The sequence below is a fragment of the Chrysoperla carnea genome, chromosome 3 (genome assembly GCF_905475395.1).
Source record: "Chrysoperla carnea chromosome 3, inChrCarn1.1, whole genome shotgun sequence".
In the NCBI taxonomy this organism is placed as follows: domain Eukaryota; kingdom Metazoa; phylum Arthropoda; class Insecta; order Neuroptera; family Chrysopidae; genus Chrysoperla; species Chrysoperla carnea.
Genome location: NC_058339.1, coordinates 32,306,301 through 32,322,246, shown reverse-complemented (window position 1 = coordinate 32,322,246; position 15,946 = coordinate 32,306,301). Strand labels below are relative to the sequence as shown.

Here is a 15,946-nt window from a genome sequence, read left to right as displayed (position 1 = left end):
GATATAGTCCTACCTGCCTTTTTTCTTCAAGATGTCTCATAATCCTAAAAAGAGTAAAAGTAAAAGCCCCCAAAATGAAAATAATTTCTTTACATACTTTTTAAACAGACCTGCATCGCGAATGCAGCATAAACCTACTATTATTTAAAAATTTTTTTACACCTGCTATCATAAAAATTATCAAAGTTGGATCAATATTAAACCAACCAAATAGTTGAGAGCGCAAAGACATTCAATTTGAAATTTTAAGAATTATTATAAGAATTAAATTTTAGATCGTTAAATGGAAGATTCCTGCAGTGTTCCGATCACGATCATTAGCCGGCCAAACCAAAATCATCTGTAGGTGGCTTACAGTTCCACTTTAACCATTTATGTCAACGGCCTCTAAAGAGAAACCTTTTTTCAAATAACTTGCAATATTTGAGTTTTGTATTGTTTATCGATTATAAAAATAATGATACCATCCAAAAATCGTTTTGATAAATATTAATGAAAATTATCGTTAAGACAAGAATTTTGACAGGTACAGATCATCCTGTGTGCATGAATATAATGTCAATTTCTCAATCATAGCCAGAAAAGCTTCCTTTTCTAGATACATTGACATTTTGGAAGAACAAAGGATATTTTCAAAACACTTGCTTAGAAAGATTAGAAACATGAAAGAAAGGCTATTGGTACTCAATCACGAAAACCTGCAAAACAGAGATGGGGAAAACCAGTTCAAAAAAACCAGTTTCTTGAAAAAATCTCTAGTGCCACTGCTTTAGAAATGCAATAACAGTAGGCAATGGACCATGTTTCAGGCTAGGTATGCTGAATTTATATTTTCTAAGCAGCCGTTTTGGTAACATTCACAAAAAAATGTCTTCTTCTAAAATTTCAACACTATTTATCCCGAAAGTTTCATTGAAAAAGTCCTGCTATTATGACTTGGGCCATCCTGTATAAATAGATACACTAGATAGCATAAATGCTATGCTGCTATGCCTTGCTATGTTTTGTTACTTCTACTGCTAAAGCAGTAAATTAAAATCTTTGCATATTGAATATTCTACTGTTATATAACATGTCAGAAATACATATTCATATTATAGTGAGTGCATAGTTGTTTCAAATATACATATGGAATATACATAGAATATATGCTATATATACAAATGTTTTATCATTATGTCAGTCAATCAAGTAAAGAGTAACAACAACAACAAACTACAAAATTATACACAAAAAAATTATATAATTTCACTATTGTTGTACGAATATTACTTAAATTTTCTTTCAAATATGTTACTTTTAGCTGTCAAATTGATTGTTTTCATACAAAATGATTTTAATTGGAAAAGCTAAGCAACTTCTTTCTAACAAATTGTAATCGAATATTAAATTATTATATTATTCCATGAAAAAGGTGTTGTGCCATTAACTTCCCGTCATATTGCTTTTAGGGTACATATTAGCTATGAGAACAAGTTTTCGAGGTCGAAGAAAATATTTTAATCGATTGAAAAACCACAAAATAATTTCAGTTAAAAATGGAATAAAACCTTGAATATTGGGTAATTTTGATCCAAAAAATTCTAAATCAGGTTCATTTGAAGATTGAGATCGTCTTATGGTTCAATGTTTTTTTTTTAAATTTGCTTTACCTACTAGTTTTATTGAAATCGGGGAAAAACAGTTTTCCCCGGGTAAAGGGTAACCCCCGAAATAATCGAAAAATCACAAAATAAATCATATTTCAAAATTAAATAAAACTTAGCATATTGGGTAATAAAAGTTTATTTAATCAAATAAGGGATGCCGCGCCGCTTCAAATCCATTACGGAGGTGATATGTCACAGCGATTTCAGACGAAATCTCAATAACTGAATAACTACTTCTGATATTGTTGTGGGCACAATGTTTATGTCCAGCACAGCGATTTTACTTTTAATATTCCTTTTTGTGTTGTTGTTTTTAATAAACGAAATCGAAAGTAAAATTTCCTTTTAGAAAACAAGTAACACTTGGTTATTTACATAAACAGAGGTCATTTGACGAATGACCGAGCAAATAATCAAATGCCCAGTAATTTTACATTATTGTTTATAAAAGAAATACGTATAACTAAATCTATATTTGGATAGATATTGGCATGGCTAGCTGAAAGTATCTTTGAAAGTCTAACATATCCACTCCAAATCAAAAATTGTAAAATTTCTGTAGTTGGTAAACATAAATGGTATAATACATTTATTCCATGAAAAAATGTTCATTTTCCAACCACAAAATTCATTCGTACAGAATCAAAAGTTAGAATAAGCTAAATTCAATTTCCCATAAATTGAAAATCAAAATTAATAAATTCATGTTTAAAATTTTAAATTAACAGAAAATTGCCTAATAAACTGAAAAAGCATGTGCATCATGTGTAGTAAAAAAAATCGAACCCTACGCATACGAGTTAGTTAAATTTAATAAAAACAAAATTTTATTCATTTTATATTCGATTTGAAGAGAAAGTTACAAACCATTACGCACCCCTATTTACGTAGGTAGTAGATATACGTATGCAGTCGATAAAGGTTGTACTATAACCTTTATGTTTAAACTAGAATGATACCCACCCGCTTCGCTGGGTTTAAAAGTAAAGATTGATAAAGATAGCTCTCGCTTATCCCCTGTCTATAACACTCGAAATAATGGCAAGGATTGTTTTACACACGTAAAATATATGTATGGTTTTCTATTTTTTTAATTTTTAAATGTATAATAGTTGTAATTATTCATTGAGTATATTAGAAAAGATGGCCGTGAAACATATTATATTGACTGTTTTTACAGAAATCTGTAATTTATGGTAATGTCAAATTAAATTAATTTTAATTTTTTTTTTGTATATTATATCTTATGGGTTATTCTGAAGTATGAGCCATATTGCTGTACAGTTTCATTAAAAACCATTCTCTAGTTTAAGCGTGAAAGCGTAACAAACAAACAAACATGCTTACTTTCGCATTTATAATATATAGAGATAGAAAAAATAAATTTTCTCTAATATTATTTTTTTTTTTTTTAATTTTCAAAACCACCTATTACTTGGTTTTCTTTCCCTGTCAGTTGCGTGCGTGCAATTTTGTGTGTTTTGTGTAACATTTATTTTATCATTTAAAATCAAATTAATTTCTGTACGAGCAACACCTTAATTTTTTTTGTTTTTTAACATCTTTATGTACACTATTTTATATTTTTATGTAGGATTTAAAAAATGATCATAAAAATATAATTTTAATACTGTAAAAAGAGCAAATTTCTTATAAAATTATTGTATAATCAATTTTAAGTTTAAGGAATTCACTGACTCCCGTAGTCAAAGCAAATTCTTGTCAATTTGTGCACAATCTTGGGGTTAAACTATTATTCATTATCATCTGGTGTTCAATTTGAATCACAACATGAAAATTTTTTGTTTATTTAAAGATCAGGATGCCTATTCTTAAAAAGCAAAAATTCTAAAAACAGATTCCACTTTCGAAGAATCGACTGTAAGATATCTTAATTGTTCCGATATAAAATAGCCTTGAGTAAAATAACCACAAAACTTTGTATTCCTTATTCTTCGAATTTTTAATCACTAAAAACGTTAGTTATAGTACGACATAAAATAGAGACACACATTCAAAAATCAATAGCTGGAAGCTGGTCTAGTAGATAATTTTCAAAAGATAATTTCTGATAACCACAAATAATAGATGTGTTTTTATGTTTTAGATGTATTAATTAAATTAAATAAGATGTATTTAATGTTAGATTTTTTGATGCAACACTTCACAAAACATAAAATAAACTTTACTTACCCCTTGACTCTATCTTAAAATTACATAACAAGTCATCACCCTCGCAGAATTTATAAATTTAAATATAACAACTAAAAGATAAAAATTAGCTTACACTCCATTAAAAACGAATTAATAGGCAGGCATTTATAGAAACTTTATAAATTCGTCGTTAGTTAGCGCTTACTATTCATGCTACTGGCAGAATGGAAGTTAAAAAAAGAAAATTTATTATTATTCGGATTACGTAGTAAAAAAAATTATATCAATAAACAGAAATTGTATTTTTTTCTGTTTTTATTCGTTTGATTTATATCAATTTATTGTCAATAACAATAATAATAATAGAAATATATATAAGGTATCTTTGTCTAACAAACAACATTGTTTTGTACAGTGAAACCATATACAACGAGTTTATATGTTTATATGACGTTATAGGGCTTAAAACAAAAAAAATGAAAGAAATTATGCTGTCCAAATTTTTAGTAAAAGTGTATCAACTATAATGATCAATAGAAATGGAAAGCAAAACTATTTACCTTTACGATTTAACTTTGAAAAAATTGGCAGTACATAGTCGGTGTGGTACTGAAGTCGTGTGAGTACGACCCCTGTAGTCCACACGCCTAACATCCCAGAGGTGGAAAAAACATTAAAAAAAACGTCTTGTAAGCCTTCGTAGATTATTCTTCGAACATGTACTGCAGCTTATGCTTAAACGATCATTATCTCCATAGATAGATGATGTGTTTTATCCACTTTTCAGATTCTGTTTATTCAGTTTTTTTAAGTTTTATTACTACCCTTAAAAAGCGGACGAAATTATTTTGCTGAAAACTCTTTCATTTCTTAAATAATAAATGAAAAAGCTAATTTTCGTCTTCAAATTACAACACGGCGATATGATTTTAGTTTTAACACAATCCATATAATATGAGCTGCGAGTATTAGCACTGCGAAATGTAAAATTGCAAATAATCTACTAAAAGTGCTTGTTCTATAAACAATTTTCCATCGTTTTTACATCCTTATAAACTGGTTCCACTGTATGTACTTGTATCCTGTGTGTAATATAAAAAAAAAGTCATATACGAAAATATATATATACAGTTTTCGGGTGTAGGGTGAGCAGTTGTTTGTGACATGGAATAATATATAAATGCAATTAAAAACGGTTAATTACTCGAGTCATTGCTTGTGCTCGAATGCTTTTATTAGATATTAGAGATGGCTTTAAACCTTATATAGACATTTATATATATATATATATATATATACACCATACAAACTATATACTCTGTATACCCATATAACCAATGTGCACGTTTGTCCGTTGTGTTTTTTTTTCTGTTTTATTTAACCAAATCATTTCCCTTGCTCCTCTCTTTTATAAACCATTTCCTTCTCATTTCTCTGCCAATAATTCCATACCACATAATTGTGTATTGTTTTTGTCGAATCAGTCAATTGGTATTACGTATTATATATAAAAAATTTTGTTTTTTCGTTGTCAATTTACAAAATATAAAAAAGAAAATTTTTACAGAATGCTTCAAGAATTTTTGATATTTTTTTCCATTCCTTTTAGAATTTTTAGCGTAAAGTTTGAAATCTAAATATTTGAGAAAATCGGAAGAAACATTTATTTATTTTAAGATACATTAACATCTTTTTACTAGTTAACAGCAAATCTTAATACTCAAGAAGGGATTAATACCGAAGAATTAAAACTGCATAACATGACTTAAAATTTGACAAAATAGCAGACTTGACAAAATAAAATATTCTTCAAGACTCAAAATATTCTTTTTCAATAGATGAAACCGTATAATTAAAATCTTCGCGATTAAATTGGGAGAGCTGGCAAGCGTTATTTGTTGGGACTCCTTGATTTAAATATGAATATGAGAAATAAGATTGTCCCAACACTTACTCTTTTAATACAATAGAAAATTGGAATATCAAGCTCCGACCCTTGAAAAATAGGTTAGTTTTTGACGCCACTGGCATGAATTTTTAGAATCCCTTCAAAAATATTCATGTTATAAGCCGATAATTCTCATTCAATTTTATTTCGATTATTGTTTTTTTGTGACGAAAAATTTGCGATCATCTCGCCGTTTATACTAAAAATTACAAATGCAGCTTACAGAAAGCTGATAAAGATTTTGATTTATATTTTAGGCTAAGATAAAATTTTAAGCAAACGCATACGCAATTCATCAAGGATTTTCATTTTATATTGGCATAAATGGTGCAGAATAAAAATGTAAATAATTATATATGGTAGTAATGTGAAGAATGTTTTCAGAGGAATTGTGGCAATTGATGTAAGTGGCGTTAGGTTTAAACTCATTTCTCGGACTAGGTTATATCAAAAGAACCAAGCTTTAAAAGAAGAAAAAAGTTTAGTCTTGGATCATTTTTCTGAATAACATATCTACAAAACATATAATAGAAGGTTGACATATCACGTAATATTCATACTAAGCCTAGCATGGCTCATAGTCCCTTTTTCCTTTGGTCACCCAGTTTATAAACAGTAAAAAAAATTCATAGAAACTCTTTTACGATCAGTTTTGTTTTTCAATAATAAAAATAAAATAATTTTTTGTAATTGTATTTGTTTTTTATTAGTATATTGAGTAGTAATACTTTCCGGAAATATTAAACAGCCTACAGAAGCCATTTGCAAATGTTATAGTTTATAAAATCAATAAAGTCTATTCCTTTAATAAATATTTTAGTTGAGAATGTTTGTATGTTGAATTCAAAACTAGATAGATATTCATATATGAAGTCATATAAATATCATGAATATGTAAAACTGTTTGTTTTCAATTTTTATTTAAATTATTGAAAATGTATTCCGAAACATGCAGACACCATTTTAATAATATTATCTTGTAAATTATTTATGTGATTAGTATTCCAATTGAGAATAATCAGAAATTTAATGTAGATTCTTTTCAATCTGCTTTAACAAATTATTATGTTTAAATTCTCGATAAAATTTTATCTATATAAAATTATTAAGCATATCAAAATTAAATAATATGCTTTATTTTATAGCCCAAACATTGAAGTGGGAAAATAAATATCTTGAAAATGACGACCAATACTTATTTAAATTTTCTTTTGTAATTTCTTTCCTATGAAATTATCTGGAAAGTGGAAAGGATACACTTGGGCGATAGAACCCATTGTGATACCATATATGTGTATTACCACCTTTCCGCTGATAATTTCATTTATCAGCTCCTCAATTTCAGAGGCTGAGTGCACCTCCTTCATGCATATACCATGCATTACACTAGCCCATCACAACTATCAATTAAATTAATTTTGATGCGCTGGCGGAAATCGACCCCGATACCCTAAGGATAGCGCGGTCGGAATTGGTTACGCCTTAATTAACTGAGCTTATAGGGCGACTTAGTTATGAAGCTGTAGACTAAGTTTCATTAAAAAATTGTGTCATACAAATCATGGCCTGTAGAAAAGTTGAGGTGGACATTTTAACGATATTTTGTTTGCAAATTACTTCAAAAGTGGATGGACCCAAATTTGTAACAAATGTATAAATTTTTTAGTCACGAAGCACTTTAGAAGCTCAGATATTGCGAATCCCATGCCACCGTTCCTTGGAAAACATGATCAGACTAATGAGGGTTTAGTTTCTTTATTGAATGAAGAGAAATAAGATAACAAGCTGGTTTTTTCGTTGGATGTTTCTTATCAGAGAGCATAATAAGTTATTTATTATAGGCCTTCTTAAAACTTTACTAAAACAATGCATTAGGCGCAATTGTTTACAACCATAAAATAAGACTTTAACTAGGTTTGGTTAAGAAGATCTAGCTTGGGATTTTCAAGAGCATCTTTTTGTCTTATTAACAATACCTTGACTGGTAAAAATATTGATCTTTTTGTCTTTTCAACTTTACCTAGACTGTTGAGAAAAACCAATGTATATAAAGTTTAAATTTGACTGTTATATAAAACGTAATACCAAAAATATTCCAATTCCCAAACAGTTTTATACCTCAGTTTTAAATACTGAGTATCACGTTTTAAACGCTTACACAATTCATTAGTAACCATATCCAAAAATAAGGGTGGTTGGAAAGTACTTTTCTTGTTTTAATATTTTTTTAAATATTAAAATAGAACTTAGAAGATAAAAAAATAATAATATACCACACATAATGTATGATGCGTCATTTAAAATGTGATACCCGCTACATCAAAAAATGAGGTGTATAAAATATGTATATAGGTATTATGTGTATAGTCAATGTATTTATGTCTACCAAAATACTGCTGTTGAAAAATTTCGGAACAGGTTGTTGAGAATCACTTCACTGTTTTTTAACTATTCCAGACATAGACATTTTACTCAGTTTCTTTGAAACCTAAAGTTCTTAAAATTTTCCAAGATATTCGTAAAAAACGAAACTTCCACGGTTTTCCAGTTTCCTGCTAAAATCATTTTATAAAAGTTATTTTATTTTTTATAGTGAGTCAAAAGTATTATAAGGATTTTCGTGTAACGTTGAAATACACATCTTTGTATCTTGTCATTTCCTTTAATTCCTTTAGTTTCTTTTAAAAATGTGTCTTAAAATTCTGCATTTGATCAAATGAGTTGAGAAAATATGCACCGAAATTCTGTCTCTAACTTAAAATACTTTTCACTACCATGGAGAAACTTTATTAAGTAATTTATTAATTGCAAGTAGAAAATTTTGGCAAATTTCCACGTTGTCAAATATGATGATAGACATGGAAAACGGAATTTTTCTATGTTATTTACACAGCCTTTCACAAAATTTCCCTAACTTGAATCAGAGATATGGGTCAAATTATCAATAAATAAATCGTTACAGTTGTATAAGTCATAAACGGTTAGTGATCTAAAAAAAATATTGACAAAAAAAGCAGGAAATTTAATTATCTTCAATAAAGTTTTTACTATCTTTTGTCTAAAGTGCACGGTTATGAAGATATAGCCCAAAACGGTTTGCTTTAAAATGGAGACACTTTTCCCGCCTATTTTTGTAAGGATTTTGTGCATTTACATTCAGTACGGGATACTGAAACTATTTAAATTAAAAAAATAAATCCTGTAATGTAATGCAGAAAAGAATTCTCTGTAGTCTGAGGTATTGAACCAAAATTGAAAAATTATAAAATATTCTCAAAAAATTGCCTGTTTTTGAATTTTTTCAACAGTAGTGTATACTAAAATACACTTTTGTATAACAACACACTTTTAGCTTGAAAATCCATTAGTGTGTATTGTTATGTGGTAGGTTTGTATATAGAGTATATTATATAGATTGTAAGGTGATTTTTTCACTTGATGTCATGTGACGTACTTGAAAATACATTCCACTGTTCTGCACTTCATAAAAATACTTGAAAAAAATTGAACTAAAACGCTGAACTATATATATACGTGTATATAAAATACATATGCTAAAAAAAAGTACGATGTATTTATTGTGTTTTATAATCGTCCTTTTTTCATTTAAATGTGTCGTCAACAAAATAATTACCAAAAAAATTTAAAAAAAAAATTAATGCCATTTTTATTACGGAAGTGTGTATACATTGTCACAAGTGTTGTGTTGTGTTGTTTTTAAGAGTATCTATTTGGCGAAAATTTAGGTAATCGATTATTCATTACGTTAAAAAAGTCCGAGGTCCAAAATTACATGTATTTATTGTATTTTCTCCGTACATACTATTTTGAATCGTTTTTATTATTGTTCTAGATAAAATTAACAATAAAATATTTCTTTTATAAAATTGGTTATCAAATAAAATTATATTAAAATGTCATGTACAAACTAACATGAGCAATGAGCAGTACTATTTCGTTATAGTAGTTATTTATGGAAATTGCGAGAACATGTTTCAATTTTGATTTGGCACTATTACTCTCTAGTCTTTCGACTTACCACTTCAGGTGAAGAATTCTCACTGCTCGGACCAAAAAGTGAAATGAGGTTTTCGAAAATCTTTAGAAGTACGCAAAATATGAACGTTTAAAATTCTTATATTTAAACAAAGAGGCAGTTATAGGTTAGTCACGGCCTTGTCCGATATCACCATTGAGAAACATATACAAACTTTGTTTTGCTAAAAAGAGATGGAAAAGCGTCTTTGAATGATTATAACTTCTTCGTTTTTTAATCAATTTCAATTTAAAATTTTGCCATGGTATCAAGTCTAATTTTATATTTTTATGCGTAATATGAGAAAGTCGATATCAGGCAACAAACCGTATTCCAGTTCTTATACAATGGAGTTTTTATCAAAGCTTATAGATCATTATTTACATATACAAAATCACAATTCCAATGAATTTTGTATACGCATTTAATATAATAACTACATTTGTAAATATCACAAAAAATGCATTGCATTTAATGTGAATAAAAAAAATGATGAATATATAAAAATCATCTCACGTGCACAGATATAACACATGTTTTCATGGAAAAAACTTAGTTTAATATTAATTGGGAGAATATGTTCGTACGGATGAGCATATACAGTTGCTTTATGTGACTGACCGAGCCCTACACTAAAAAGTCTATGTATTATAGGTACTATACAACAACAAAAAAATTCGTAAATAAATAAACAAAATTACACACACAAGGCTATAACATTAAATAAAATAAAAATTACGAAAATAGAATTTTTTTTAAACTCATTTTACCACACTTCTTTTTTATTATTTTATTATTAAATGTATTTTTATGTATCTACATATAAACCGGGCCTTATGGCGGTGATTGCGTGACTAAGCAATTAATGGTGAAGGGTAATCTAAAACTAGCCATAGTGGATATGACCTTATGAGACCAGACCATTTAACCGCTTAGTCTATAATTTCTAGGATTCTTTTTTTCTGCCATTTGGCGGATTAATAGATAAAGGTGAGTAAGATAATAAAGAAAACTGAGAAAGATAATCACTAATTTTTACCTTTTGAACTGTTGTAATTTTCCTGTCAATGATTTTACATTTCCAACTTAATATAAGACAGACAAAGAACATCGCCGAAGCACTCAAAAGTAGTTTTACATAAATTATACCACAGTGGTAAAAATTCAATTCAAAAACTCATTTATCTTTAACATCAAAAATACCTTTACTAATCTTCTAAACAGCGAAAGAGAAGAAACATCGTAGAAACTTCGCTTGATTGTGGGATCACGATCTAAATTGTTTTTTTTCTTACAATCAGCAGAGACATGAAAGAAAATAATTTAAGTTAAAAGTTAGCAAATAAAAGTTGTCTATACTACTTAAGAACAAGAATTTACGGATAATATTTTTACTTACTCAAATAATTTTACTTAGTCGATTAAAATTATTCATTATAAAAAAAAATTGAGTAATTTACGAACCTATTGACCTATCGATTCTAATTCTTCTAATTATAATGCCGTTTGAAAATTGCAAATTGATTTTACAACAAATAGATATTCACAAAAACACACACTGTAAACATTAATACATTTTGTAAAAATTATTTTTTGGTTGTTCTCATTTTGGATAGACACTGCAAAACGTCAAGATTTCATGTAATTTTTTTATTCCATTTCTCGATGTGAAAACAATAACTTTCTAGCAAGAAGTATAAAAAATATTTATGTATTATGTATATCTATAGTTCAGTCTATTGAAAATAAGGGAAAGAAGGGTTTGAAGAGTGATTCTCTTTCAGCCCACGAGATGGCATCTCTACTGCGCCATTGGTGTATAACGGGAATGGTGTTGTTCAAGCATTTTCTACATCCAGGTATGTCCCCCATAAACATCATCTTAGTATCCAATTTATTAATTTTATTCAAAATTCTCCCAAAAAAAAAAAATAGAAACAAAAATTTTACACATAGAATATATTATAACCTCACTTTCTTTTTTAAATTTAAATTTCTTAGAGCATAATTAGTGATGTAGTTACATTTCATTAGTTTTTTTTTCTTCCCAAACTTTAGCTTTTCGAAACTTTTAAGCTTGTGAAATCTTCATAGCAATTTTCTTTTTTCCTCTCTCTTTTGTAAATACATATTTTATAACTGTGATAAACTTTACTCTCCAGCTGTTTAAAAATTATATTAAACCTTAAATTTTATTTTTGTTTTACAAAATATATCAATTTGTGTATTACATACAGAGAAAAAAGCTTCTTTTTTCCGTTATTGTGTTTCTGTGTTGGTTGGAATTAAAAAGTTGAAAACATTGTTTTTTTTTGTTGAAATTTATGTTGCGTACTTTGTTTCTCTTATTTTAATTTAAATTTTTTTAATTTATTTCGTTTTAAATTTTTTTTTTCGTTCTGTTGTTTAATTTACAATTTTTTTACTTGTGTGTAGCGCAAATATCCGTTTGTGTCGAATGATATATCGATAATAATGTATACTTTTTTGTTTTGATTATAGGGGCTTCGGATTTATCACATTCGCTGATCCTGCTAGTGTAGACAAAGTTTTAGCTCAAGGAACTCACGAACTTGACGGAAAAAAGGTAATTGTTTTTATTTGTTTATTTTTAAGGCATCAGTATATTCATAATTTTAGCTTGATTTCGTTTTAAATTTATTACATCGATTTAGTGTTTTTTTTTTCCATATATATATTAATGCTTATATTGGTACCAGTGGGTGTTAGTTTATTATGAGTTCCTGTGTATCGTATGCAAAGCAAAATAATAATTTTTGAAATACGGTTTGAATTCAAAATTTGATAAACAAAAACAGGAAATATAATATAAAAATTTTATTTATTTTTAAAATATTATAACCATTTCCCAAACGCAATTAAGGATACTCTTTATGATAACATTGTAGAAATTTCAAACATTGCTAATTTGATAAAAGTTTCTCAGTAGATTGCTGCTTTCTTAGTTAATTATACAAGGAAGATATTAATGAAATAATCAATTTTGATATGATGTTAAAAATTATACATTTACCGGATAAATTTCCAACAGTATTGAATATTAATTGATTGAATTTTGCGAATGGAAGTGATTTTTTTCGTTTTAGGCGGCAAGTTTATTGGGACGTAGATTTTTGACGTAACGTGACTTGAGTTTCTGTAAATGAATTGGGTAGACACCCAGTGTATCACCTTTTATTATTTATTACTAAATTTTATATCTTGGGAATTGAATTTTTAACCCTCGAACCTAAGAAAACGGTGTTATAAGTTTGACCGCTGTGTGTCTGAATGTCTGTCTGTTTGTTTATGGCCTCGTAGCTCTTAAATTGATGAACCGAATTTGATGTTTTGTTTGTTTTGTTTCAAAGGTAATTTTATCGAGAGTGTTCTTAACTGTATTTCAAGTGTGAGTTTAGGATTCCGTACCCGAAACAACTTAAACAGAGGTGGTGTTGTACAAAATCGATTTAGTTTGGAGAAATTCCAAAACCAGTTTGATTCCTTTGAGTTGTTAAACGTGGTTTATATGTATGTATGAAAAGTTTTTTTCTGTTGGATTGAAAAAATAATTGTGAAGTTCATGTAAGAGATTAAAAGTGTTAAATTTAACAGAGAACAAACGTAATTTATTAATTGCTTAAAAATTTATTAATACAAGTCGAATTTTTATTTCAAAATATTTTTAGTTCAACTGAGATGCATTCCATTAAGTTAAGAGCAGTTTTGATTTCCGGTTCTCTGCTTATCTGTCTGTCGTCTGTCTGCCCGTCTGTCATCATGATTACTCAAAAACGAAAAGTAGCGTGGTTAGGACGTAAATGTGATGTCCAGTTCGTAAATGAGCAACATAGGGCAATTGGGTCTTGGGTCCGTAGTATCCATTTTGTAAACCGTTAGAGATAAAACAAAAAATTAAATGAAAAAATGTTCCTTATAAAAAAATAAACAACTTTTGAAAACATTTTTTTCGTAAACATCATTGTTTACCCGTGAGAGCGTAAATTGTATAGTATGTATTATACTGGGAATAGCAGTTATATATGTGCGACATGTATGAATGTGTAATGTGGCAGAGTAGTCAACATACATGGTATTTCAACAATTAACTCAATCAATTGTTTGTTTTCACTTGTTTCTTTTGAATTTTAAATATAAAATAAGTAGTGCACCAACTTGTTAGTTTCTTTGTAAAATAATATAATACAACCTCAAAATAAAAAAATAAAAGTACATAAAAATATATCCACAATAATATAATATTAAATTCAATTTTACTAATCAAAAGAAATGTGTTTGTTCTCACTACAATTTTTTTTTCTTCACTTTCATGTTGTATGGGTTTTCTCTTCTATGTATGTTTTTGTTGTTGTTGTTTTCTTTTTATTAAAAAAAAAGAAAAAAAAAGAAATATATAGTGCAAATGGTTAGAATGTTTATAGGAGTAAATAATTTTTTTAACCAATGATTTTTTTTCCTTAAATAATAAATAAAATAAATATTATATTGTAAAATTGTAACTTATCTTCTTGTATCAATTTCTACAGCATCGATTTTATTGAAAATGCAATGTAAACTGTATCATTGAAAATATCCACCATTAAATTTACTTGATCAAAATCCTGAATTCAATCTAATATTAAGATATATTTTAAGCAAGAGGCTACTTGAGAGACTTGATCAAATTTCATAGTTTTTCCAAATGTACTCCTGCAGGGATACCCTGAGAATATTAACACTTTTCTGTTGCAAGTATTTTTTTTTTGCATATATTTCTTATCCCCCCTTTCAAACACTACTGGCCCCTGCCCTGTGAATCTGTGGCATACTTGAATCAATGAAATATACTGGTTACTGGTTTGAAACAAATACGAGCCAACTTGTAGTATTATGAAAAAATGCTGGAGTAAAATTTTATTTTCGCCATAACTTTATTTTAACACGTTGACAAACAAAAATTTTGGTTTGGCATACGTGACAAAACGAATGGAATCTGTGTTTTGTGAAATTTTGCATTTGGGGGAGCAAATGTCAAATTTTAATATCCTCAAAGTTAAAATCGACTTGTAGCAGACAACAATTTTGAGTGGACGAATGTGTAAAAACCATTGCTTAACAAATTGCATTTGTACTATGTGAACACTCGCAGTTAGGGGTGCTAAACTAAATTTTAGTTTACTCATAACTTAAAACTGAAGGATGGATACAAAAAATTTTGGATGGACAAACGTGGACAGATAATTTTTAAACGAATGACATCTACATTTTATAAAAATTTGCATCTGGGAATGCTGATGTAAAAATTTTTTAATTTTGCCACAACTTTAAATTGGAGGGTGACTTACCATGGGTAAACGAAAACGGTTTGTAAAGTAAGTTTTGACAAACGATCAAACAAAAATGTCTTAAAGTAATGATTAATTTTAAATTATAAGCAAAATACTAATTTTCCGATCATTGTTTACTTTCCGTTCCCGTTACTAAGAGTCATCATATTTGAAGCTCCCTGTACTTTTAACTCATATATTTACATGTAACAATGATAGATGTATATTTTTCCATCTACCTTACGTAACCGATACATAAATAACATACGTTATATGATGCATTGGTGCATAAAACAAAAGAGAGTTTTCTTGGTATACAGTCTGTTGCGTCTGTTTATATATACAGTAGCTACCTATCATCATCATAAGGTGAAACTTCTCTTTCTTTTTCTCATCAACATTATCATTATCATTATCACCACTATCTGCATATTCTGCCAGTGATCAACCAAACAAACATAAACAAACACATTCGAGATATCCAACATTAATATCTTCATTCGTATATCGTATTTTTTCCACATCTATACTGTTCTAACAAGTAGAGATAGTTATAATTAAGCGAATGTGAGATGAAAAGAGATGAAGAAAAGATTTGTTGTTATATGCTATGTTTTGTTTTTACAATGAAAATAGTCTTTGTAACAATTATATGTATATTTTTATATATGCTAAGATGTACTCATATTACCTATTTCGTTGTATGTTTTCTGTTATTTTATTGAAAAATTAATATAGTACAAGTCAAAATTTACGATTATTACACATTTTCCTTCTTAAGATGTTGTCTGAATACTTTGCAGACAAAATCTTGCTTAATTTTGAAAACTAT

General features: G+C 28.1%; 1 protein-coding gene across 5 annotated transcripts in view; it reads left to right on the top strand.

The window, feature by feature from the left end:
* Positions 1 to 15,946, top strand: part of LOC123296455 (RNA-binding protein Musashi homolog Rbp6) — a 1,436,510-nt gene that overhangs the window by 736,457 nt on the left and 684,107 nt on the right. For all 5 annotated transcript variants that reach the window (XM_044877934.1, XM_044877933.1, XM_044877932.1 and 2 more), the window contains one exon: positions 12,290 to 12,374. In XM_044877934.1, coding sequence (XP_044733869.1) covers positions 12,290 to 12,374 — 85 coding nt within the window. The remainder of the gene's footprint in view (positions 1 to 12,289; positions 12,375 to 15,946) is intronic.